At 41.2% G+C, this 26,561-nt stretch overlaps 1 protein-coding gene across 4 annotated transcripts in view; it reads left to right on the top strand.

Moving 5' to 3' along the window:
• RARB (retinoic acid receptor beta) overlaps window positions 1-26,561 on the top strand; it is a 335,268-nt gene that overhangs the window by 122,219 nt on the left and 186,488 nt on the right. For all 4 annotated transcript variants that reach the window (XM_054815866.1, XM_054815865.1, XM_054815867.1 and 1 more), the window contains one exon: window positions 18,970-19,467. In XM_054815866.1, coding sequence (XP_054671841.1) covers window positions 19,290-19,467 — 178 coding nt within the window. In that variant the 5' untranslated portion in view covers window positions 18,970-19,289. The remainder of the gene's footprint in view (window positions 1-18,969; window positions 19,468-26,561) is intronic.

Below are 26,561 nucleotides of genomic sequence, written 5' to 3'. Positions count from 1 at the left end.
GGTTTGGATGGTCAGGAGGCTGGGCATGGACGTGGGTACTGTCTGCTAACATTAACTGCCATTTTAAGTAGGGGTCACGCTGTGGCTTACGCCCCTGGGTCAATCACAGCCCACGCTTCCAGCATTACTCCGAGGCTCTCCTGCCTCTGCAGCAAATGCTGTCAACAAAAATCTCAAAGCTGATGAAATTACAAGCAAAAGTGCGTGCTGAAGCAGTGTCTTCTACCCACTCGCTAGTGTTGGTCACTGCCGTGTTTCTGTGATTGCCTGTTCATTTTAATGTCTGTACAAAAACAGTTGCAAAAAAAGTTGCTATAAATAGAGGAGACGATGTTAAGCAGTCACAGAAGGGTGAATATCCTGAAAATCTGTGAGTTGGAAGGAAGTGTGCCACTTTGAGAAGTTACTCCTCCTGAACTGTTGCCGTGAACAGAGGAACACATCAGTGTCTCCTGTGACATTTAAACTGTATTTTTTGCTTCCAAAATGTATTTTGGTTTCCACTAATGGGCTTTTGTATTCTCCCTGCTAATTAAGTGCATGTACTTCTCTATCCTTTTGATCCTAAAATGAAGGTTGTAGTGGGGAAAATGCTGGTTTTACTGTTCACTTCTGAAAAGATCAAAATGTTGTTCAGAAGAACTGCAGAGTTTGTGGGTTGGTTTTTGGGGGTTTTTTTGGTGTGGTTTTGGTTTTTTGGCATCATACACTCTGTGCTGTATTTTGCTTTTTCATTAGGAAATTTATGGAAAAAGTTATTTTATTCTTTGTTAGAAGTATAAAGACCTTACGTCTGTTTGTTTTGTAACCTTTGACTTTCAGTATGGTCACTGGAAGGATGAGGTGGTTAATGTTTAATGAAGAAGTCCTTCATTTCAAAGGCTAATTAGCCTTTGAAACACAATAGACTTTAACCAAAACAAAGATCTTTCCAAAAGTTTCAGATGAGCTTACCACTCCCCCAAACCCTCCTCTTCTTCCCCTTGGACTTTTGCTGTCGTCTCTCACCATCTCCTCCTGCTCTAGTCCTCAGAACCCTCCGGTGTCTGCAATGCTGCCCCAGCGCGCAGCAGAAACCGCGGGGCAAATCCCCGTCCCCTTTATTTCACAGATAAATACAGAAAGTCTGAGGTGTGTACTGAAATGGAGACACACTTTTCCGTGTACTGGTCTGCCTTTTTAATTCTTTCTTACTTTTTTTTTTCCCCTTCACGAAGAAAGGAGGTCTATAAGAAGACCTAACAATGCCCGTACTGTTCTGTCAGAAACTGCCTGGCTACATCTTGTTTTATTTGGCCCCCGCTGAATGGCAGTTTCATTTATGTTTTGGGTGTTTGGCAGATATTTTATCTTTGTCAAACTTGACTTTTAACATTTGTTTAGATTACTTGTCACAACACTCAATTTTTTTTCAAGCTCTTAAGATTTCAGTCAGCTTGATGTGGCTTAGAAGTGGTTTCTAGTATTTTTGAACTTGCTGCTTACACGTTGTTCCTTTTTGAGCCATCCCAGTTAAGTTGGTTGATTTAGTTTCTTTTTCACACTTACCCTTTGCTGATAGTGCAATACTTATTTTGAGCCTCTGAACCCGTTGTTGGTGGGGTGTCTCCTAAATCCTGTGAATAATAAAGAAAAAGATTATATTGACATTTGTAAAAAAAAGAAACAACAACCAGAACAACAAAAAAACCCACAACACAAAAAAACCCCAACCTGAATGCATCCATTTTACTCCATCTTGCCCAGTACATAACACAAGACCGCACTGCCTGCGTTGAAAAGCTTTGTGGAGATCTGGAACATCTTTCCCCACTGTTCTGTCAGATAGGTGACGGTAATTGCTTTTCGTACCCGTGAGGAGGTCCTGCAGATGTTCAGTAGTGCTTATCTGAGCCATCAGTCCCTGAAAGCATCAGGAGCGCAGGGCTAGGGGTTCCTTGTGCCAGGTTTTACCAGATGCTGCAGCTCTGTGGTGTCTCTTTGATATTTGTGAGGGGCCGATCACACGCGACTATGAGCTGATGCTTGGATGCAGACCTCGTTCCGCTTCTTGTCTGCCCATGCGACATAATCTTTGCATTGAATTTCTTTGCAAGGGCCTGCAGTACAAGATGAGGAGGATGCTGCTGAGCCTTCCCAGCTCTCCATCAGCAGCTGTTCCTGTTCATTGAATTCTTCCTTCAGCCTGAATCTCAAGCAAAGACCAGATTCTTACTGGTTTTGCTGTGCCTTTTGACTCTATATAGATGGAACTGAATGTAATTTTAAATGAGATTGGGGAAACTTGAAGTATGATAGTCACACTGTGTTGTTTAAAAATGAAAATTAAAAAAAAAAAATCCCATGTAGCCATTCTTTGCTCAGGTGTTCTGTCACAACTGATTTCAAAGGGATGATTTTGTTATGCTAGTCTTATTTGCACCGATAACATTGGGAGCACTGCCATCATCCAAGCCTATTTGAACTGATACTCTTTTTTTTTTTTTTTTGAAAAGTTTTCAAATTTGGAAGATACATTTCTGAGCTGCAGATGCTTTACTTTGGCAAAAGGCAGTTTACCAAAAATAATGTGATTGCTGAAATAATTTAGTCTAATACTTGCCCATGCTCTATTTGTTTCCATGCTTGAGCCGACTTGCAAATGAAGACATATGGACATGGACGGTGTGAATAAATTAACAAAAATTGCAAATGTTCAGCCGTCTCCAAAAATCCTGGAGACAGCCCGCAGACTTCAGGCAGCATGGATGAATTGCAAGTGACCCTAAAGCCAACTGGAGGTCAAACGATGGGGCAGACTGCCCAGGAGCTGCTGCCCCTGCTTGCCTGGAGCTGCTTGCTGTGGACCAGTGGAGAGGATGGCAAGCAGACTGGTAATGGTGGTATTTACAGAGCCTAAGTGTTTACATGCAGATGCAAACAGAGTTTTTTGGGCAGCTTGGGTCCATCTTAATTCCCCTTCTGCCTTCTTTTGGAAACCAACATTGTGTCTGGGGAGCAAATGGAGCCCTCTCAGTAGTGTTTATCTGTCAGCTGCTATTATTAATTGATGTAATTGTTTCTTTACTAATATTTACCTAGGGTTTTAACATGGAAGTGACTCTACAGATAATTCTAGTGCAATCTTAGAAGAAAGTCAATGCCTTAATTAGAGAAATGACTTGCTGTTCTTGAGTTGTTATTCATGAATTGATTTTATTTTTTTTTTCCCTGCCCTGAAAAGTGTTTGCCCTGAAATCTGAGGAAGTTGTTAACTAGATGGGTGACATTCGAAGAAGTGTATACTAGCAATTAAGATGGACAAGTAAATTTGACAAAGAAACTAATATTTGTCCTGAAGGAAACCTGAAACATTTGGGGCGGGTGAGGGAATTTGGAGGCATTTCTACCTTCTCTGAGCCTCTGTGTGAAGAGTCAGTGCAGTACACACTGGTGAGAAAAACAGAGCAGCAGGGACTCTTGAAGAAGGTGAGTTACATCCACTTAACTTTTCTTTTACTGTGCTGCACTAGGTCATATAGCTACACAGGATCATCCAGGGAAATGAGTGAGTTATTTAAAAGCATAGCTGAGTGTTATTTTAAGCAGCACACTGGTGATGTTGAAACTCGGTGCCTCTCAGTTCTGCTAGGGCCAACAATTTTGAGGATTAAAAACATATGGAACATAGATACAGAAGATATCCACAATGCTTGCGGTATTATTTAGCATTATTTGTATTATTCATGCTAGCAAAAACAAACAAAAAGACCAAGAGAAAAATCTCCTGTTACAGGGCATAAGCCATCCAGTAGACGATGGGAGTTGGAAAGAAATTTTATGGGAAAGTTTTTCTGTAATTGCTCTCCTAGAGATTTCTTCATCCTTTCCCTGAAGCATCTGATGCTGGCTGCTGTCAAATGAGAGGTTACTGAACTAAATGGGCTATTAATCTGACCCAGTACAGCAATTCCTGTATTCCTATGTTTACGAACGGGCTTTGTCTGCTGAGGGTTGTCTCTCTGGAATAAACCCTCCATTGGAGGCTAGGGAAAGGAAATTGTCCAGAAGCTTTTACGCTGTTGCTATGTAATTTTGTATGTTGTTTTGAAAAAGTGTAGCCTTTTTTTTTCCTCTCCTTTTATGTGTATGCATGTTTTAAATTATAAAATTTAGCTTCCTGTTTGATGGATTTGCTATTCAGTAATATTCAGGACCATTGAGTAACGTAATTATTTAGAATTATGTGCTTTTAAAAATTGAGGGACAAAGTAATATTGGTTGGCTGGTATATGGCTAAATGATGGATTCTGTTCAGAAGTGTGTGAACTGGGTGCCCTTGTGACCACTTGCCAGACCTGCTAACAATTCGTTTCTTCTTTAAAAGTGGAGAATTTCTTGCAGGAGAATATATTATTATTGTTATTAATTGGGGTTGACGATATTCTAGTGAACCCAACTTTCTACCTTCACTCATTTTTAATAGAGGGTTTTCTATTTTTGCTTGAGCCAAAGAGGCTCAGTGAGTAGCCTACCTCTGCAGTGAGGTATGTGAAGCAGCGGTGTAACGTTAAGGAATTAGCGTGCCTTGGGTTTGTTGTGTAAATCTTAAATTGAGTTTCCTTATTTTTCAAAGGCTTAAGAGTGGATGTGACAGTCCAGCTATTTAATTCAGATCTTTTTAGCACGTTGGACAATATTGCTTCGTGTAGATGACTTTGAATTCTCTTTACTGCTTTAGAAGGTACGTTAGAGACCTGGGATACAAGCGTGCTTTGTTTCACCCAGAAAAATGTGAACTTCATATAGGGAGAATGTGTTTCATTTCCTTACCATGTGTCAACAACTGGATCCTAAACCTCTGTGTATCAGATGCAGAACTGTTTTTTGGAGGATTATCACTAAATCAAATGCTAGACTGGAATTTAAACTCTCAGTATAGTATTTCTCAAATTTTCGTACTATTCTACTTTTAGGCCATTTGGTCTTTGATGCTTAGGTCTGACATTGAGGCTAAATTTTTGCGTTCCTCTGTACAAAAGAATAAATATTTCTTTCTGTTTCAAAACCCTTATGCTCTTGTAATAAAGATAATACACCTGATTTTTTATTTTTTTTATTAAGGCCTATCATTACTGTTCAAACGCACGCAGAAAAAAACTTCCTTAGCTCATACATATGGTAAAACCATAGTATAGGTGTATTACTGTAGTTCTAAAATGTGTAAAGGGGAGGAGATCCTATGGTTTTCTTTAACACATGGATTCCCATTATTATTTTAGGAGTATATCTCTGGATTTTTTTATAATACACATTGAAAATTAAAGCACACATTTTTGTCTGGCAAAACCAAGGTCAGAGTGGTTACATGAATATGAGACCTAGTCCATGTCATAAATGCAGCTATTTATGCAGAGGAATGATCTAGAGGGTGCTGCTTCTTGATCTTCTTCAGTGTCTCTTCCATCACTTGCTATATTGGCGCTCTGCATTATTTTTCTTGGAATATTCTTTCATATGTTATTTGGTCAGGTATGTTGCTTGTATTACATCCTTGAATTTCTTAGTAATCCACAGAATTTAGTCACTTTTCATTTTAAATAGTTATTTTTAAGTGTTTTTTTTCAGACCATTGTCATTGTGAATCTCTGACAGCGTGCATGAGCTTTGTATATGTCAAAGGGGGATCTTCACGTTTGTCATCAAACTGAGCAATAATGACTGTACCCAACACATTTGTTTTTCCTCCCAGTTCTGGTCCCTTCCCCTCTCCCTCCTAAACTCGGATAGGCAGTGTGGAGCAACCCCGGTTCTCCCCAGCTCACAATTCCTGCAGTGATAGACTCCACGTTGGGAATTGGAAAACTTTCTTGATATCCGTAAGGGCAGAATATCTTCAAGAACCACAGCTTGTATAAATGAAGTGACAACCTTTATAGAATTCACTTATTTTGAGAGATTATTTCCATTAGCTGGCATCTTTCTTGCATTCTCTTGCTTATGCATAATTTTGAGGACACTTAAATTGCTATTTTTTGCTTACTTCTGATTTGTTTTAGTGTATGGTACTCTGTGAGACCCCATATAATGGACAACTGTCTAAGACCCAGTTAGCACAGACAGTGCTAGCTGGGAAGAGGATGAGTCAGGGTAATGCTGAGGGATGTGCTTGAACCAACATGGGCCTTTCAGCCATCTTTGACTGGACTATTCTGTGTAGTGATTTTTTTGGCCTGATTATAATCACAAAAGTCATGAGTGGATTTTTAATGGCTCTGTATTAGCCAAGATCCTTCCCCCCTGCCCCTTCTTTTTCTTTTTTCTTTTTTTTTTTTCCTTAGGGATTAATTAAATTGCTCACCCAACGTGTGCATCTGTTGAAGGAACTTCAGGTGCTGTTAGAAAAGCGTGCTCTGTTGTGACATGTCTGCTTTGACATTCCCAATTCAAAGATATGCTCTACTTGGCTGCTGGTATTTGCATGGTTAAATCAGATTGTCTTATCAGCCTTGGGCACCCAGCTGGCCTTCCTGGCTTCTAGCTTCTCACTCTCCTGTCGTCTTTGCGGTGCATTGGGCTGCTGGATCCCGACTTGTGAGGTGCTGCTGTCCTGAAAATCGTGCAGGAAGAGCCTTGATAAGGTCATTCTGCTGCAGTGGGGAAGGGCAATTACCAGGCACATAACAAAGGTGGTATGGAAAGCATACGTGACCTGTCTGGCTCTGGATACGTTATTACTATACAATAAAAGCAGAGTACCTGGCAGAGCGACTTGGACTGCATCACCCGGTAAGCGCAAAGGAAGGACGGGCCACTGCGGCAGAGATGGTGGTGTCAGCACCAGGAGAAGGGTCTGTGCTGGCTTGTACGCAGCAGCATCCTGGGCTTGACCCTTGGCACGCGGGAGGAAAGCGGTGCCAGGAGCTTTGAGAGCGTTTCTTCTCTTACTGGTTTACATTTATTGGCGTGTGCGGGTTGGTTGTAGGAATGAGCATCCTGTTCCTGAGGCTGAATATCCTTGCTGTTCTGCTCGTAGTGGTTCAGAATTGGTTGGGGGCTTGCTGGAGGAAGCACTGCTTGACTGCACCCTGCCTTTCTGCAGGAGTCATCGTCTTGGGGGCTGTCAGTCAGCCAAGTGTAGCAGCTCCTATGGGATTCCAGATGCTGTTGAGAGCTTTACAATTAACTCGTATCTGGTGACATAATTATGAAAATGCTTGCTGTTACTTTCTTGAATGCTTTCAAAATTAATAATTTTAATACATTACTTAGCCAGTGAAGCTGAAAGGTTAGTGATCTGGATGTATTCAGAGGCCAAATGCTGCCCTGTTGAGTCAAGGTTAAACTGGTTATGGCTAGAATGGTTAAAGATGACAGCAGGTTTGGGCAGATCTAAATGCCACGTGCATATTACCTGCCTCTATCCCTAAGCGTCTGCATGCAACTTCTTACCGCATGGTACACGTGAAGTAATTCAGGCTAGTTTCCCTGTCCCCATCAGCGGGAAAGTTGTCTTGCACTTACCAGTGGAAAGATGCTTTCAGAAATGGGCTTGCTGGGAATGATTGCCATAATTAATTCACAAATTTGCTTATTCTGCAAGAATACCTTTCTGTTGTATCAGAATTCCTACTTTGCAGACTGACCTGTATGACACAAGTCTCCTTGAATTTTGTCGGTGCTTAAGCTCCTGTTACGTTGCTTTTGGAAGTGAAATGTAAGGTCGTAGTTCACTTTGGTCTTTCTGATAATGTAATCCATCTGCCCAGCACCTCTTGCAGAATAATTCTGGGACATAGATCTTCTGAATGTGTTAGGATGTGGAAAAGATGTGCTGGTTTTGTGGCTACCATGATTGATTATTGCACCTCTGTCCTTGTGACCTGACTGATAAGGTTTTGCAACATTTTCAGATGATTCAGAGGGCGACTCTGAAGGTGCTTACATGTGCAGTGTTATCTCAGCATATTATTAGCATTTTGCAATTGCTTTATTGGCTCCCTGTTAAGCAAAATATTGACAATAAAAATGCTATTTTTGTTCTGCAATCCACTCTATGGCTTTGTCCCCTCCTAGTTAATGGCTGCGCTTGTTCCTAATTTTGCTACCCTATTGTTCCTGTGACAGGGAGCTACAGAGAACAGAGGTTTTAAAATAAATGTTCATAATCTCCACCAGCCCTCTGGCATATTCTGCTGACCCTAGGGGAGTCTTACTGGGAATATATTGGAACTTGTGATATGTAATAAGTGAAGGTTCAGGAGCCTGGAGTAGACAGCAGAAATGTCGTCTTCTGGGTAAAGTAGGACTGAAGACTCTAATAACTCAGAGGAATTACAGAACCTTTCAGCAGACACGCTATTAGACTTGCCATATATAACAAAAGATGATAAATTATGTGTGGTGTTATTTTGTGTTAGCACAGTGTCCACACCTCTGTGATATTAAGATGATAGATGCACCTCTAGTCCAACAGACCAGTGTTCAGAAACGAAGTTCACAACCAGTGCTTGAACCCTATTTTTCCCCTGTTCCACTTGGATCACCCCCCCTCACTTGACAGAGGGGTGCAGCGAGGATTCAAGCTCCTCTAGCTCTGAGGAAGTAGAATTTCCAGCCTTGTAGTACAAAAAATTGGACTGCTAACAGATTGAACCTACCTTCTGAACGTAGTGTCTTGCCTCCTAACTATGTATGGAGGATTGAGAAGCCTAGATCATCATTTCACAATTCAGGCACATCTCTAACAAAATCTTTTCATGTCTCCCAGACAGCCTCCTGAATAAACATTATTCATTTTTTGAGTGAATCCATATGCTCATCCTAACAATAAGTTTAGATTACTCAAGATAGCAGAATTTTTCTTTGCAGTAAAGTGGACTTTCACAGGATCCTTCTCTGTGTGGCATATAAAGTGAAGTGTGCTGAATTGAGACAGAGCCCTCCACTGTAGTGCATATTTTCCAGATTAAACAGTATTTTATTCTCTTTGTTTATCTCGGTGACTATGCTGAAGTCTTTGTTTCTTTGTGTAGTGTGTGAAGATCACATACTGCACTCACCCTTCTTCAGTGCGTTTCCAGGCGGCATGTCTGTGCCATAGCAGAGCGCAAAAAGTGCTGTATTTACCAGTTGTCCAGGTATTGAACAAAGCATGAGTGGAAACTGAAGCCCTAGAGCTTTTTCTTCCTTAAATAGGCAATGAAGGCAAGTCTAATGCCGTGATTTGTAGTTGTTGCTGGGCATCCAGGTTGGCTAAATTTGACTAGTAAGTTCCATCCTCTGTGCCACTAAAGATATCCTGTATGGGTCCATGCAGAGGAAGACTACCCAACTGATCTCGAGGAGGGAGATGGTGTGCTGCTTTGCTTTATTGCGATGATGCTGCTAAGACCAAGACTTCTCAGGAAGATACACGAAGGCTGAACAGACAGATGAGACTTGCTTCTGTACTGGGACAGTCATTGCTAGGAATGTCTTGTTCAATGAAGGCTAATAACAAATGTTGCAAATCTAAATTGGCCTGATCCTTCCCAATGGTAGCGTACAATGACTTTACATCATCTACACTGATGTACAGATAAAGTACATCAACATTAATGTTTTCAGCACCTGCCGCTCATAGAGCATTTGATGAGCCTCTGTCCTGACTTGTGGCTTCACTGGTGGAGTTTTTGAGACCAGCACCCACTTGCTGTCACCAGTAAGTCACCTCTGGTCTTGCATGTCTTTGTGCTCTCTTTTAATGAAGTAGCTTGTCATCCTGTTTCAGTGGTTTACCTGCAGTGCTCATCACAACCACAGAGCGTTGGCCTCGCAGAGATGTACTTCTCTGTCAAGGAGCTGCCCTCCAAAGCTGCTTCCCTCTTCAGCTTCTGAGCAGATGAAGTACTCCATTCTTTTAATGATTCCCAGGCCACCATCATTTACTAGGGATCTTCCGTCTGTCACCAAAACAATAACATCACTTGACCCCTCTTACTGATCTCAGAGGCCTCTTAAAGGTTATAAACAGTCAGTATAAGGCCTTTTTAGTAGTTGCAGTGATGGTAAGGGCTGTATTTGCCATTGGTCACCATGACATGTTTCCCATCAGCTAGAATGTTAAGGATGAGCACTCTGAGAGCATGCTTGGGAGTCTTCAGATGGTTCCACCACATCCTACTAGCTAAAACGCCACTTGGGAAGAGATTGGCATACTTGTAAACATCTGCACATCCCATAATATTGGATGACATTACTGAACATAGACAGCAGGATGTGGTTTTCCTTGCTTACTCAGTCTCCCTCCTCTAGCCTCCCATCTCCTTCCAAGTGCCCTCCTCTCAAAAACATGCTTTGACTGGGAATCGATGTGATGCTATCTTGGAGGTGCCTTGTAGCCAGAGTTAAAGACCAATTAATTGCCAGGTGAGGGGAGGACCTTCAATGGAAGATCTTTTTTGCTGGGCAGGAAATGTATCCCATTCTGAACTTAATCAGAGACCAGTGATGCTACCTTTCCTTTATAGATAGTTGAGTACACTGTCAGTTTAAGGTACTACCCATTGGCATCTATAAATCTTCCCGAATCTTAGCAGTCTGTTGGTGCTCGTTGCAGCACACCTTTGTTGTCTGTGGTTCTTTTTCTCTGTCTTGACTGAATGATGGGAGGGGAGCTCAAGAGGCAGGTTCCTTAGTCCCATCAATGATAATTTTTCGTCTTTGGTTACTACCTCACATGGAAGCAGGTAGGATCAAAATAATCTGTTTGGACATATAGGATGGTAAAGGACAACTTGGGTTGCAAGGTCCAGTCTTGTTTTTCTGACATGTAGGGAGAAACTGTGCAGGAACAAAGGAAACCCACTGAAAAAAATGTAGTCGGAGAACAAGGCTAAAGCAGTAGGCATAGCACCTTGGGTGGGAAAAGCTTTGTATTGGAGTTTCTGGTTATATGTTACTTGAGTGACCAGCCTGCTTTGTAAGAACTGTTTCTGCTGGCTACCATGTGCTGCATAAATTGTGGATCATCTGAATTGTGTTTGAGAGAAGTGAAGTATTTTTCATTTTGAGTTTGGGGATGGGCAGAAACAGGGAAATGGGTTTGGTCTGAAAAAAAAAAAACCCCACAGGTTTGGTCTAGAAAATCTCTGATTTCCTAAACCTCTGTAGCCCATGGCCTAGTATCTCATTTATGATATTCTCAGTATGGAATTACTGGTTTACATCCTTAGAAATATTAATAAGGACCAACAGAGGTGACAACACACGAACAGAAGTTTTGATTCCACTGAAAGGGGAATTTTCAGTTTTAAGAAATAGCTTTTAAAGTTGGGGAGGAAAATCAATGTAAAAGTTCACTTAAACTGAGGGAGCAGGGAGCTCAGTTACCCTCCGTTTGGTTTCCATAAATGAAAGAGAACTTCTTCTCTTGACAGTCCATTGGGATTTTTGAATGTGGCAGAATAAGTGAGGAATGCATTTAGTTACAGAGCAGAGTATCCTACATACCAGCACAAAATGTATTCAAAGCCCCTTGAATTATAAGCAGAAAACTGCAAGAGAGTCCCTTATAGAAGTGATTGAAAGTCACTGCACAGGAAATCAACTTCTCATCCTGTACATAAACATGAGCCAATTCTACTATATCTGGCTCTCAGGGCAGTACACAGAGTAAATTGTTAACCCCATCACCTGACCTAACCATTTATCTTTACTTCTCAGTATAGTTTTGGCAACTGCTGAGTAATGAAAGAAACATGCAATGCAGATAGCTGTTAAAAAAAAAAAGGGGGGGGGGGAGGGGGGAGAGAGGAAAAAAAACCCCACTACCCCACACCTCAGTTACAAACAGCACTTCAAAACAACAAACAGGAGAACATGAGAAATTGCCTGATGCAGTGGGAGGATCTTAAATATGGTTAGTATAGAGCAGAATTAACATCTCTGTAGAATAACAGACACGTGAAGCATGGATTTTCAATCCTTCACATCTCTTCATTATGCTAGCATTGTGCTGGCACAAATAAATTAGTAACTCCCCTGAACCTTTGTGGAACAAATAACCGTAGCTCCTTTCAGATTTTGAAATGTAAGCTGTGTGTGTTTTTAATGTTATATGCTATACATGAAGGTTGGCTGAAATAGGTTATTCTGCTTATAGAGTATTGTTCCCGTATGAGGATTCCGGCTATGTACTCACAGCTGCTACTCTCCAACATGGACTCTCAGTTCCACTAAAATCAATAGCTGGCACAGCAGGGTACTGTTGTATGGTGTGTAAATAAATGGGTGTCATTGTGTCTCACTTTCTCCCCCCCCCCCCCCCCGCCCCTTTCAGATTTAGATTTGCTTTTTTCAGGCACACATCAGTGTGTGTTTGCAATGCAGGCAATAGGAGGCATAGCCACTCAGGGAAGAAGAAGCTTCCCCCCCTCCTTTTTATACTTCCCAATAGAATTTTCAAATAAACAACAATTGCATTAATTATATTAATTATCTCTTAACAATCTCAGTCAGGAAAAAACAAATAAAACAGAAATCCATTTTGCAAGTGTCAGCTTTATGACAAAAAGGAATTCACAGTCGCCCAGTAGATAGCTATCTTACATACCAAGATGTAGGAAAAGTGTCGTAGTAATAGTGTCTTAATTGTGTTACAACAATTTATCTTCCCTCCTCCCATAAGTCTTGCACCTATAGTTGAAAATATGACAATTGTGGTTATGGGACGTAAGAACTACAGATCTGCTTTTCAATAAACTGACTTTGAAGTTCTGTTTCATGCATTTTCTTTTTTATTCATGCATCTGGTCATACAGAGTGGTTTACTTTTTTTGGCTGCAGACTTGGCAGATACAAAATGCAGATGTTGTTCTTCTGACTTAAGCTGCTATTTTAAGCTTTTTGGCCAGTGGTTGAAAATTTTAGGCTCAGTTGTTTATTTGCTTATCATCAAAGTGGTTTTTGTCATATAATTCATATGCAAGTATTAGCTTTCTATGTTTACTTTCAGAGTTTGAGATTAACAGTATGGTCTTTTTTTTTTTCTTTACTTTTTTTTTTAAACCAGCATGCTGTTTTGATTAATAATACAGTAGAATATGTTATGCTTCAGAGAGCTTTTATTTGCCAAAAAAAAAAAAAAACAACCCAAGCCACCCAACCCTCACATTGTGCTTTAGTGCTTTCCCTTTAAGAAAACCATATCTCTCTCCAGATGCCTGCATCTCTTTGATACAGAAGGGTACACTAAGTTCCATCTATAAACAGAATCCACTAATTAAGAGTAATTGCTTCGGAGATTGGTACAGACTATTCAGCATCAGATGCATGTTCCTCTCAGATATCCATTAGCCTCTAATAAGATAATGCAGATGTGCCAGTCTGTTTCCTGTTTCCTTCTATTGTACCTTTATTGCCGTATATGGACCAATGGGATGGGCTGAACAATAAGTGGATGTCCTTTTGCTCCCGGAGCCCTTCTCAAAGGAATGTTTGTTATTAGATTGCTTTTTCTGTTTAGTTTCACATCACTATGCTAATAAAGGAAACATAACACTCCAAAGGCTTGGTTTTTTCTTTTTTTTTTTTTTTTTTTTTTTTTTACTTCTGCCACGGTAACTAGTTTATTGTTTAATTAAATCTCGTTGGATAGCCAAGAAAACAAAAATGCAACATCTCACAGTCAACGAGGACCAGTGGAAAATGGAGTACGCCCCTTTATGAAATAAAGTTTCCATGCATTTGTAAGAGTTTAAAGGCAGTGTGGTTATCGTGTTACTGTATCCGACTGATTTACACTTGAGTCGTGTTAAATCTGCTGAATTATTCAGTACTACCCAATGCAACACCATCAGCTAGCATAATAGAAAGCATATGCATAATCAGGGATTTCAATACAAACTATACGTTAAATACAGTGAGGGTTCTCGAAACTATTAGATCTTGACTTGTTTTGAAAACAGCATTAGAGTATGTCTCAAAGCCACCTAATAAATAAGGACTCGTCAACTCTGTACCATGGGAAAAAGATGTTATATATTGTTGAAAGGTTTTGCATGCAAAATTTCTCTGGAATTGTTTTTGTTGCTGGGAGGAGGAGCAACTTGCCTCTCCCGTTTTACTGCCCAGGCTGCCCTCGCAGTCCAGAGGTTCCTGTTTTAGGACTTAGCCTAAGATTTAAGAGAGGGGGGATTTTTGGCATTGGCAGGAACATGGGAAATGAACTTAGAAGAGACTTCCTCCCTGACCCTGGAAACTTAGGGGACAGCTATGGTGCAGAGCACTGGGCTTGGAATAGCAAATTCCCCAGCGCCCAGCTCTGTGCAGAGCACGTCCTCGTGTCGGCGTGCCTCTCCTGTGTTTGTGGTTTCGTCCCCCAGTTGTAAAGGAAGAGCAACAGTGGTTCGCTATGCTAGAAGGGTGTAGGGATGGTGGGTTCAGCTTAAAAGTTTGCTGGGTGCTACAGTTGTGGATATCTTAAAATGACTGCCAAATTTCAAACATTGCTGCAGGTAGGGCAGAACTCCCCACTGACCTTTTCAGAAGTGAGGGAAGAGAAAAAAGGTGAAAATCCTGCTTTACTTGCAGTGCTGACAACTTAATTTCCTGCTATGGACAGTGAGAGGGCAGGAAGAGGAATGTGGAGTCAGGGTGGTGTTGGCACAAGGGAGGACAGACTGTAACCTTCCTACAGGCGCAGGACCATTGGCCAAGCCTCCTGGCTTGGCTTCTTGCCTATCCAGCTGTTGATGTGCATCAAAGTCACCTGTGACAGCAAAGGTATTTTATGAATTGCAATAAAAATCTTATGCAAGTGCAAAATTCAGAAGGATGAACTGTGTTACAGTAATACCAAATATTGTTACCAAATGTAAGCTAAATAGCAATGCAATGAATGAGAATCAATTCATTTAATACGTTCTAGGAGAACTGACAGACATGTGGAAAGCAAAACTGTTTTCTAAAGTAAAGCTTGTGCAAAACGCATTGGACATTAAGAGACAAGAAAAGTTGGGTCACTGTTTATCTGGCAAAATTTGGAGTTTATATGTGAAAATTTGTGGATTTAAACTTCTGCTCAGCTACACAAACACTGAGAAGAAATGTGGATGAGACAGGTACACCTGCTGTATTAGCTGCAGCTGATAAATATGCTGTCTGCTCTGCGCTAGAGCTACGGTAGCCTCCTTCCCCTGTGGCCATCTGCTTTATCACTGAAGTCAAGTCAATAAAAGGCCTGTAAAAACCAAAAAGGAGGCATATGTTCTGTCAAAGAAGAGTCATTGGCCGCTGTTCAACGCGATGTAGCGCACAATGTGATCATCTCTTGGTGAGCCTTCAAAGAAACTTTTCCGTATGATCCTTTTCCATATTGTTCATACTAAGGGCCTTGTACTCATGAGCAGTCACTAAGGACAAGTCTAATGGAGGAGAATTTTCATCATATACTGGGTAGATCCTCTGAAGTGTCTTGATGGCAGCCATTTTCTGAAAATTTTGCCTCGTACATCCAGGGCCGAAATCCATACTGTTGCCTCACGTGGATGGGTGTTCAACCACCGCCAGTGCGACTCTGCAGTCAGTTTGGCTTGCTCCTTCTGGGTTGTTTCTCATCTGTGGTAGCTGGCTCTTCCTGTCCCATTTAGGGTAAGCTCGTTAGCTCCCTCCTCATGGGAATCCAGATGTAGGCCAGAGGAGAGTACGTTCAAGGTCCACACAGCATGGAAAGGACGGGGCTTGCTTCTGGGCAAGTGTCATAGTCCAGAGATGAGATGCTCCTTCAGTTGTGGGGCGTTTACCATAGCAATCAACAACAAAGGAAAGTCTCCTTCTCAAACCTGGCGCCTGTACAGTGTCTTAGTGTTTTGCACTGTGGTGCAGGTTCAGTTGAGCAAGAGAGATATCTTCATCTTGGAACCACCTGCAGCCTAGATACCTGTGGCTGATGTCCAATGGTGGGATCTTCATCAGTGAGTTGGGCATGCACGTGTCAGTCTGGTGACACACAAGTGAAGTCTTGCCTTAGAAGTTGCCTTTAGTGCCGTGGAACTGGTGTGAATGAGGACAACTGATCTTTGGATTTCCTGTGCTGCAGCAGTTTCTACTTTGCGATGTTCTCTGCTGTGCAGTGATGGAGGTGATGGGTCTGTAATCTCTGTTAGCAGAGCTGGGGACTTAAGTCCCTTGGTAACCACAGAACAAGTGGTGTTTGCTTCTTTACAAGAAGCTGGAATTACTGGAACATAGGCATCTGCCTCCAATTTTCTTCCTCAACCGTCGTATACATGTTCAGCCACGTGAACTTTTATAACATCCTGCTGCTCCTGAGGGACACACTTGGAGTCAAATGATATGCTGTTTAGAGTATCATACCTTTTACACTGTTTTCCCTCTCTACCCTGATTTGAAAAGTTCTGAAGAACTTTGGAGATGAACAAGTTCTGAAGGCTTATCTCTGGCACAGCTATCTGCAGGCAATTTCCTGCCATGAGGGGTGAAAGAAGGGTGATTTTTGAGTAAGGCAAGAGAAACTTGCTTTATGGTACTAATTTCAGTATATAATTACACCTCACATAAAATTATAAGCATGCAGAACTATAGGATTATAGTCTAGTTTTGGCACTGTTAAGTATTTCATGTGGACTTTCATACCGAGGAGCTATAATATCGCTGCATTTTGTCATCACCAGTCCATCACAGAACGTGCTCTTCCGCTGGTGAAGAAGTGACCAAAGAGTTTCCCCGAGTGCCCTTTTTTCCACTCTGTCCTGGAGGATTTGCTTCTTTTCTGAATACTTGTCACTTTATACAAATATATCTGATGTTGTGATTCTGGGAATTTTTATAATTTATGATGAGCTCTGCATTTTTCTGGCTAATAGAAATATAATTGAAGGTATTAGGTAGTTTTATAAGATGAATTTTATTTCCAAAGCCCTACATAATTTAAAAATAGGTGACCTTATTCTGTGTTTAATGCATAGATTTTTGGGGCTGGTTTTCATCAGCATCCCTCCCCTCTTTGTTTTTTTGCAAAGATTTGGAAGTGTGGTATTTTTGCCAGCTCTTGTGGAATTGCTTTAGAAAACTTTAGTTCTTTGCATATTTCTTTGATACTTGGCTTTCCCTGCCTCTTAAGCTTTGTAAAGCTTTAGCTAGGTAAAACAGTCACCTGCAATGGTTCATCTCATTTTGAGGTGTTAACGAGTCGATAGATGTTGACTGTTGAGGCTTCCTCAGAAGATCTGCCTGGTTTCACGGGTCTCCAGGCACTTGGTCCTTGACCTCGGCGTGGCCGACAGCTGTGCGTTAGCTCGCTATACCCCCTGTTACAGTCTCATCTCTGCATACGTCTGTCTCCATTAGCATTAAGGGTATTTTGTGCATAATTTACACAGTTATCAAATACTTACAAGCTATGTTTCAGTTATCCCCAAGCAGGCTGCACTCAGCAGAAATCGGTGTCTGAAAACATGCACAGCTGGTAACCTTTGCTGGTATTCCACACTGAGCAGAAACACTCTGCTGCTCTTTGACAGGCAAACATATGCATTCAGGGTTGGGTTTTTTCTTTTTTTCCTTTGCTCATTTGAATTCTTACCGACAACTAGTAGACTGAGTAGCAGTAGCGATAGTCAATGTTGCGTTGTCACAGCATCCCTCCTCTGGCATCGACTTTGCTTTGTGACCTTGACAAGTCACTTCACCACCAGCTTTATTTTCCCACCCAAAAATCTTCGTGCCTTTTGTTTCAGGCTATAATTTTAAAGAATTGCAAATAAAAGCGCTATATAGGTGGTGGATGTTGTTACTGATGACTGGCTGTGGCAGATGCAAGGGCGTAGCGCATCGTCTTGGGAAACAAAGCCTTTAGGTGGCCCTGGACTGCCTTGCTTTTGGGTGGTTGAGTTTGCTCTGTGGTTCCTACTGTCTTCCCCCAACAGCATGGGTTGGAGGAGACAGGTAAGTCCTCGGGAGCCAGCTGCAGCACTCGCTGACTTTTGCCTGGAGCACTGCACAAATAACTGCAGGAGGGGCGCTCACAAAATGGAGTGACTGCAGCCTTCCCAGTAGCTCTCAAGACACCAGTAGCGCTTACTAGTGTTACACGAGCGAGTGGTTAACAAAAAAGACCAGCCATTTGCTGTACATAGACTTGAACAGCTATGGCAGGAGGAAATTTCACTGCTGAGAATAGCACAGGCAGCGTCCTGTTCTCAGCCTAAGGCTTTTGGTCCAGAGACTGAGAAAATTAAGACCCCTGGGTAGGCGCCAGCCATTTGGGTGAGACACTGAGGGACACGCGTGTAGCTCTGGATAACTTTGAAGATGCTGGTCATGAGAGTAAGTTCCCCGGCAGAGCAGAGGAGCATGTCACTCATCCAACTTAAGAAATAATAGGTGCTTGTTTGTTGGTGGTAGAGGCAGTTTCCCCTCCCCCCCTCCCCCCCCCAAAAAAGAAAAATTTAAAAAAAAAAAGAACGATCAGTGAGGTATCTCTTAAGTGATAATATGATAAACTAACTTTCCTTTGTGAGAACAATCATTGGTAAACCAATAGTGTTTTAACAGCCCAATACAAAAATCACCCTTAGACACAGTTCCCCAGTGCCCTGCCTGAGCCATGGCGCTGAAGTGAGCAGAGAGCTTCCGGGAAGCCGAAAGCTTTCATGTACATGGACGTTTTTCAGAAGTTCTTCCTCCCGTATCAGTATTTTGGGTAATTATTGATGCAGTGGTCTTAAAACTGACAGTTTTTGAAAAAAGATTGCGTCTGACCAGAAATTGCTTTTGGTGTAGCACATGAGGCAGGGAAGTCAAGTTAATGGGTATTCTGCTATTAGCTACAGTAGAGTGAGAATTTTAGCCCCATGTAATCATCAAGCTGATCTTGTAGGACACTGATAAGTAATCACTTAACAAAAGTAGCAAAGGGATAAAAGAGTTTTCTACACCTACATATTAAAAAAGTATATTCAATATATTGTTTTCTTCTTCCCACAGGCTGTATCAGTATGCATCCGTAGAGAGCAACTGTCCTCCCAGAAAAACATTTGCGTAAGCGGCTGAACTGCGCCCTGATACCCAGAGTAAGACTTTCTGTCCACAGTCTGCAGACCAAGAATGTCCTGGACAAGGGAACAGTAGGAAGCAGCAATGAAATATAGGACGGACCTGATCTAGTGAATTACCTTTTCGTCATCACGCAATCCAGCTCAAGCCGTACCTGCAGGCTTGACAGCCCTCTTCATTCACAAGTTGAGGTATCTATTCGCTGGCCTGGAGTGATGCAACATAATATTTATACACTGTGAGGTGTTAACATGACAACCAGCAGCCGCACATGTCCAGTACCAGCAGTGAACGGACATATGACTCACTATCCAGCAGCGCCATATCCATTACTTTTTCCTCCAGTCATCGGTGGACTGTCGCTACCTTCCCTCCATGGACTCCAGAGTCACCCACCAACTAGTGGATGCAGCACCCCGTCACCTGCAAGTAAGTGCTCGGTATTAATAGCTTTTATTGACCAGTTCTCTAACAAAGACTTACCGTATATTTGTTCTGAAATTATTTTAAGAGTAATTGCAGTTGTTCATCTGTGATGTATTTTACTTGGGCAAAGAGCATGCATTTGCTTTGAAATACCGTTTTCACTTAATGTTGCATAAACACACAACTATATGACATACCAAAGATAAGGAAACCAGGGATGATAAAAGCTGCTATGGATTTTGGCATATCCTGCATTATTGTGTTAGCTGCAAAACCCGATGTTGTGTTTAAAGAAAAACTGGCCATTGTGTATTCATGAACAGCGATGATTCCTCAGTACAGAATTCTCTTAAGCTGCACAGTAATTAATACTGCTTTCATTTTCCTCCATAAGTAACTGCTTGCTTTCTGGCAGCTTGTGAAGAGCAGCCCAGTGGACAGCTAGTAGCTGTGAGCTGCCTGCGGCTGCAGAATTAGCCCTTGGGTCTGTGGTTGGGTTCCAACTACAGCGCTCTTGCATTTTCAGTGCTGCTGAGTGTATTAACTGGGCAAGTTTGTTTTCATAGCTTTATGATGAACATATGCTTTCTTCTTGGTCTTAGTTTTATATATGTTTAAGTAGCTCCAAACAAAGCTGGCCCAGGTATAAACTCTTTAAGTAGCATCACATAGACAAGATACATCTCTGGAGGTCTTTGCAGTGGGTGACTGGTGTATTTATCACCCATGTGTGGAAAAACAGAATGTGTACAGCTTTGCAGGTCAGTCTGTTATGAAGATGGCTATATAAATACATTACTGTGATGTTCAATACAAAAAGGTCTTGACTGAACAGCAAATTTGTAGAACCACTACGCTTTCCACTAAAGGAAAAGAAGACTTGCTATAGCAGTACCCCTCATACATCTTTCAACAGAAAGCACGCAAAGTTGGAGCTCCAAATGTGAATGGGAAAACGCTGTCTAGAAAAAAATTCTGAAGAGTAAAGTTACGGGGTTTGTGCTGCCTAATACTAATTCTAGCTTCATGTCTTACATATGCATGTTTGAAGACTGGGCAGTGTTGAAGTAAGGCAATTTTTTTTTTTTCCCCAGTTAATGTGGACAGTTTTCATGTAGTCATATGTGGGAAGAGGTATAATCAGGTCAGGCCTGTATTTGCCGTTTTATTGCAGAGTGTTTATTGGAGGTGAAAAATGAAATGCTTTCAGCCAGAAGGTCTACAAGTAACTATTTGACTTTGCAATTGTTTCCGAAATTATCTTGGTTAATTATCAGAATATCATACTGATTTTATTCCCTGATACTGCAAGAACACTCACCTGTTGAAGAAATGAGTGTTATTAGTTAACGGGAACTTTTTCTGAGGCATACATTGGTAAATACCAAATGTATGTGATCAGATATGCAAAGTTTTTCTTTTCCATAACTTGTTCCTGTGGAATTAAGAGTGTATTGCAGATGCATTATTAATGACTAATAAACTAGTCAGTGTTCAGCCTTTCAGAAAAGTAGTGCTCAGTATGAATTTCTGTGGATATGCAAATAAGTGGCAGCTACTGAATCTTTGGGTTTGTGCCTTTATGCCCTGGTCGCAGCATTTTCAGGGCATTATTTTTGTCGAGGTGCTTTGCAGCACTCACTTGCATTGACTGAGCTTGAAAGCCTGACAGCTGTTGTGCATAGCTCGAGGCAATAGTGTTTGAAAATACCAGCTAAAATTGGCAAATAGGGAGAAGGGTGACTGGAATGAGAATTTCTTTTCAGACACAGTCCTCTGCAGGATGACTCTTCTGGTTTGTACTACTCTGTTTTCTTACCTTTGGTGGTGACAGTCTGTCTTGTTTTGAAACCTGTAGACTTTGGATTCTGGAGCTTGAGGTTAATACCACTAGAGCTATGGAGACAACTTCTTGGAAGCAAGCAGGTTGAGCTTTAAGTTATATTTCAATGTTTTGTTTTTCACTGTGAATGGTTTTTAATTTTTTTTTTTTCTTACAATAAAGCCACCTGTGGACCGAGGTCAGCATGATTGATGGCATCTATTAAAATTAGAACTTATACTGGGTGGTGCAAGAATATATATCTCGCTTGCAAAGACCTGAAGAAATTAAAGTTTGGCCAAACCACTGCTCTCTGTATGGTTGAAGCTATTGCACTATTTATCTTCTAGATTCTTTGCATTCATGCAAAATCCAATAGAAATTATTTTACGTAATAGGAATGCTATAAAGATGTTTTTAATCTTTTTAAAACAATGCAGTTCAACAGCTTTTGTTCAAAGTTACAATCATTTAAGCCTTCATATTATTGTCCTATTTTATTTTGTTCTGTCTTGGTTTTAGACTTTCCATGATGGCCGATAACCTTATATCAAGTTGCATTAAGTTATCTTAATCTACAGTTGGGGTAGATATCTCCAGTCCCATTAAACAGACAACAGTATTTCAGACGTATGAATTTTGTGAGCACAAGGGGCTTACAATAAGCGTTCAGGGTGGAGTGATTTAGTATCATTGATGTTGATAATGGTGTTGCCTCTCTGACCTGTGACTTGGCTTCTGGTTTTATACTGAGATACATAGTGCAAAATACTTAATAATTAGAGGACTGGTCACAGTGCTAAAGAGGTCAGAAGATTAAAAAATATCATTTTTATGCATACATGAACTATGCATTAGCACCGGACGAGACCACGGTCAAGAAGATCATTACTTTTATAAGTCCAATTGATTTACCTACCACTGTATTACCCCATACAGCATAGAGCAGACGTCCGTACTCCTGAGATCAGATGGGGGAAGGCTTCCATGGTTGCATTAATAATGAGGGATTGCTTCTATATTAAAAAAAAAAAAAAATAGGAGAGATTGTTTCAGGAGATTACTGCTTAGCTCATTTAGAAATGGTAAGGGAAGGCCAGACTGGAGGCATTCCCCTGCTCTTTGGGTCGTGTACCAGCCGGTCCCAGACCAACACAGGGTTCAGCTCTCTGCTGGACTGGGACCACCTGGAGGAAATGGATGCTGAACAGAAGTCCTGCAGAGCCTGACATGTTAGCAATAGGAAAATCATAAAACATTGGTGACACATTTGGGGGAGGAATAAATAAATATGGACAAAGATCATTGCATGACATTTTATTAAAGTAAAAGCAACTTAGGTTGAGGTGAGTAGCGGTCACGCAGGCACACACAGGCAGTTCTGGTATCAGGGTGACATTGCTCTTCATTAGTCCTGGAAGAAGGGGCCCATCTTGCCATCACGATACCTAACGCTGGTAATGCTGTTGCCAGAGACCAGTAATGCAACTGTCACAATGTGAGCATAATAGCTTAAGAAGAGTTTACCTACTTTACAAAGCATCTGTTGTGGATGTAACTGCAACTTTTAATTTCTAGAAAGAAAAACTAATTATAAATCTTAGTCTTAAAAAAAAAACAACCAAACAACCAAACAAAACACCAAAAAACAGCCGTACAAAAAAAACCCTAGTCCAGCAAAGCACCACCTACAATTTGAGAAGGAAGGTATGTAAAAGCCACATAGATCGTCATAGTATATCCACTGAGTTGAAAACTGATAAGGAAAGTACTGTCTTTATGTAATGGCTGATGGAACTGCAAGGCACACCAGAGTGTTGCCGTTTCACAAGTGAATCTTAGCACAGGGAAGATGAAGCTGTGCTGCTCATTGGTAGAGCATCTTTATAAGACTGGTTTTTGTAATGTTACTTCACCAGAATAGTCAGACTTTATTAGTTCAACATGGGCGAAGACCACAACGTAACAAAGCCAGTTGGCGTGAGCTGGAGACTGTGTCATAGAGAGGAGAAAACTTAATCTGAGCTAATGCTGTGATGAACGTACTCCCTGAGTGTATGCTAGATCAAATTAGAGTTGAGTCTGGACAGTAGCCTCTGTGGGAGCCACTAAATAATAAAACACTTTGGTTGGCAATTGTTCCCCTTCTGCTTGAGTTGAGCATCCTGCTTCAGGCATCCTACTTGACTGGGGCGATGCACGTAGCTCGTGGCATTTGAGGGGAGCAATCCCATGTTCTGCCTCTAGCCCCCTGCCACGTGTTAGTCCTTAGGCTGCTGCTGTGATCCTTTGGTTCCTCAATATTTTGCCTTCATTTGTTGTAAGGGTGAAGGAGCAGGAGTAACTTGGTAAGGGGGCAGGGGAGAGTGGTGAACCTGATACAAGAATGTACTAGAATTTATATAAACTTAGTAAGATTGCTTCATTCAGACAGTTTTTTTTAAAAAAATAATATCTGGATGTGTTATTTAGAGGGCTACTGGGATGTCAAGGAGAAAAATCCGTACTAAAGTCATTTTTTGTATTTTAGCCAAGCTTTTCCGTACTTTTCTGTCTGGGGTGTTTTAAAAGTGTGTTGTAAAGAATAAAGGACTTTATATTCTGTCTTGTGTAAATCTTTTAGGTATCAGAAAATGTATGGAACGTAAGATCATCTGAGGAACTGGAAGAGGTAGACAAGGAACTAACTAAAGCTTTACTTGTGGATAGTGCTATGTAAATATTAATTATTATATTTAGTAGCCAGTATTATTGCATCTCAGGCTATTCGGACATCCTCAGGCCAAGCAGGTTGTTGTTTTAAGTGTTGTTTTCTACTGGAATTGTTCTTCCTTCCATTACTGCTGGTTATTTACTGCTTTAACTCCAACTTAAAGATTGCCTGGTTTGTTTTTTTTTTCTTCCCTGGGAAATGGATTTTCCACTGGTATCATTAAAAGAGTACAGTTAAATCCAGTGTTACTGGTGTAGTACTGCAAGATATTTTTGCCAGCCCCACCCGTTGCAGGAATTCATTTACTTTTCCAGTTCTGTTGTTAATCATTATATTGACACAGAAAGTCCTCCCAAAAGCACTCTTTGGCAGATTGCATTAAATATGAATAGCAGATATTCATTACGATGTGTTACCCCCAAGAGAACTCTAAACTATCTGCACTACTCATGAACAGGCAAATACACTAATTCTCCAGCTATTCAAATTATTTTCAAATAGTTTAGTGTGTCTCTAATAAAAACAAGAATGTCTCTGTTTCCCTTAATTACTTAGAAGGTCAAGGACTCCCACATCTCACTTTACTTCACAAAATGGGGAATATTTCTGTTGGAGGTTGGAGTATGGTTAATACATGATGGATTTTCTTCCCTCGGCATAGTTACTGAGGCAAGTGCTGGTCTGTAATGGACAAAAAAAAAAAAAACCCAAACCCTCAGCACTCTTTAGCACTCTGGAATTGTGTAAAATAATATTATAATAGTTGAATTAGGAAAAAAATATATGAATCAACCTTGCTTTATTATGTTGTTGAGCTTTTTCATGCCTTCTAATTTTAGTGTGGCTGTCTCCTTTTTTTTCCAGTTCTGTCTCCCTTTTTTTCCAGTTCTGTCTCCTGAGGAAGGCTTGCTACGCAGTCATTTACACGTATCTGCAATTAACAGATGACTTTTAAGACTTCTGTACCTATTCAGTGCACACGTCGCACATCTTTATTGAAAAGACAGAACATGTGTTTGCATTCAGAAAGAGGAGGATAAACAGAATATGAATATCAGATTTCTTAGCTACAGCCAGTGTTGCCTCATGCTGGCAAGTCTGAGGAGCAATGTCCAGATGATACCCTGCAGATACCAGTCATGACCTTAGAAACCGCCATTTCTTTTCAGTTCTTCCTTTTGTTTATGTTGTGAGTTTTTTCCTGGTTAGGCTCTTTGTGCAGCTTGAAAGCATCCATACTTGATCAATAAAACTGTGTTAACATTGTCATTTTCTGATTCTAGTTAATCTGAAACTATCAAAAATTTAAACTTATTTTTTCAGGTGTTACAGCTTCTTTTTTCAGTACTGGCACTTTCTAAGAAAGCGGGAGTGCCTCTCGGCTCGGCGCAGCTGGTGGCTCTCACTGTAGCTCTGCCCTGCCGAGGTGAATCCTTGGCACCCTGCAGATGCAATCCGCTTCGGATTTTAGCGGGCAGCGGGCTCATCTGCAAGATATCAGTTCTGGGTGTGTATAGACAGGAATTTGCTTCCTGGGAGCAAGCCAAATTTAGAAATTGTCTACTCTGGCAGGGGGATCGCGTGGCGTAATTCTGGCTCGTGCTCTGTGATGGCTCCGTGCATCCCTCATAGACCTGCTGGAGTCTGAAGGAGCCTGGCGTTCGGAAGCCTAATGGGAGCCGTCAGAGAATTTCTCCTTCCCTCCTTCTGGGCCCCAAAGCAAGGAAATTCCCCAACAAAATGCCTTCTTACCTAAGGTTGGAAATATGTTTCAGCGGTGTATTGCAATGACCTTTTCCTTTGCTTTGGCCCAACAAAAATAACGCCTGGTGTCTGCCAGCGTTGGGGGCATCAGAAATGAAGAGTGAAGGGCTGGTTCCAGTACCCCACTGCTGGGTCCCAAGGGGTGACTGCTCTGTCACCCTTCTGCCCGGTCATGGTGTGTTTGGTGTTGGTTCATCCATTGCAAAAGAAATACACAGTGTATAATTCAAAAGGAACATAATGCTAGACTTCAGGTTTGGCAGGATAGCGGTACCCAAAGTTTTCTCAATGTCTGATGTGTTTCCAATCCAAATCGATAGGTGCAATCTTCCGAAATTGTTAATCATATGATAGTTCACAGTATTAAAAGTGAACATAAGCTTTTGTTTTGCCAGGTTTCTGTCTGAAGGCATATGTTTAGCAGCTACAGTTTTAAGAAAACCTAATCATGTTATTTTAATTATGTGGAGAGTTTCCATTCAGTCATGTTGCCGTGTTCAAAAGGCATGTCACCATGGGGTTTTTGTAAATACCTTTTTTTTTCTTTTCACTTCTCTTTTTTCTTTTTTTTTTTGAGCTGAAATGTGCTTTTTATTTGGCCTCAGTGCTTGCCTTGGTAAGGCTTTCCTCCTTTACACTTCTTTATTAGTTTGTCTTTACTATGCTTCTAGCAATACGTGGCGTTTAATTGGGAAGCCTTAGTTAAGATTCGGATAGGGCAAATTTTCTTCAGGAGACATCGATTTATGCTCTTTCTTAGCCAGAATTTCTTCCCCTTTTGCCTATTTAGGGAATACA

The sequence above is a fragment of the Grus americana genome, chromosome 2, assembly GCF_028858705.1.
Source record: "Grus americana isolate bGruAme1 chromosome 2, bGruAme1.mat, whole genome shotgun sequence".
Classification (NCBI taxonomy): Eukaryota; Metazoa; Chordata; class Aves; order Gruiformes; family Gruidae; genus Grus; species Grus americana.
This window is presented reverse-complemented; position numbering and strand designations above follow the sequence as displayed.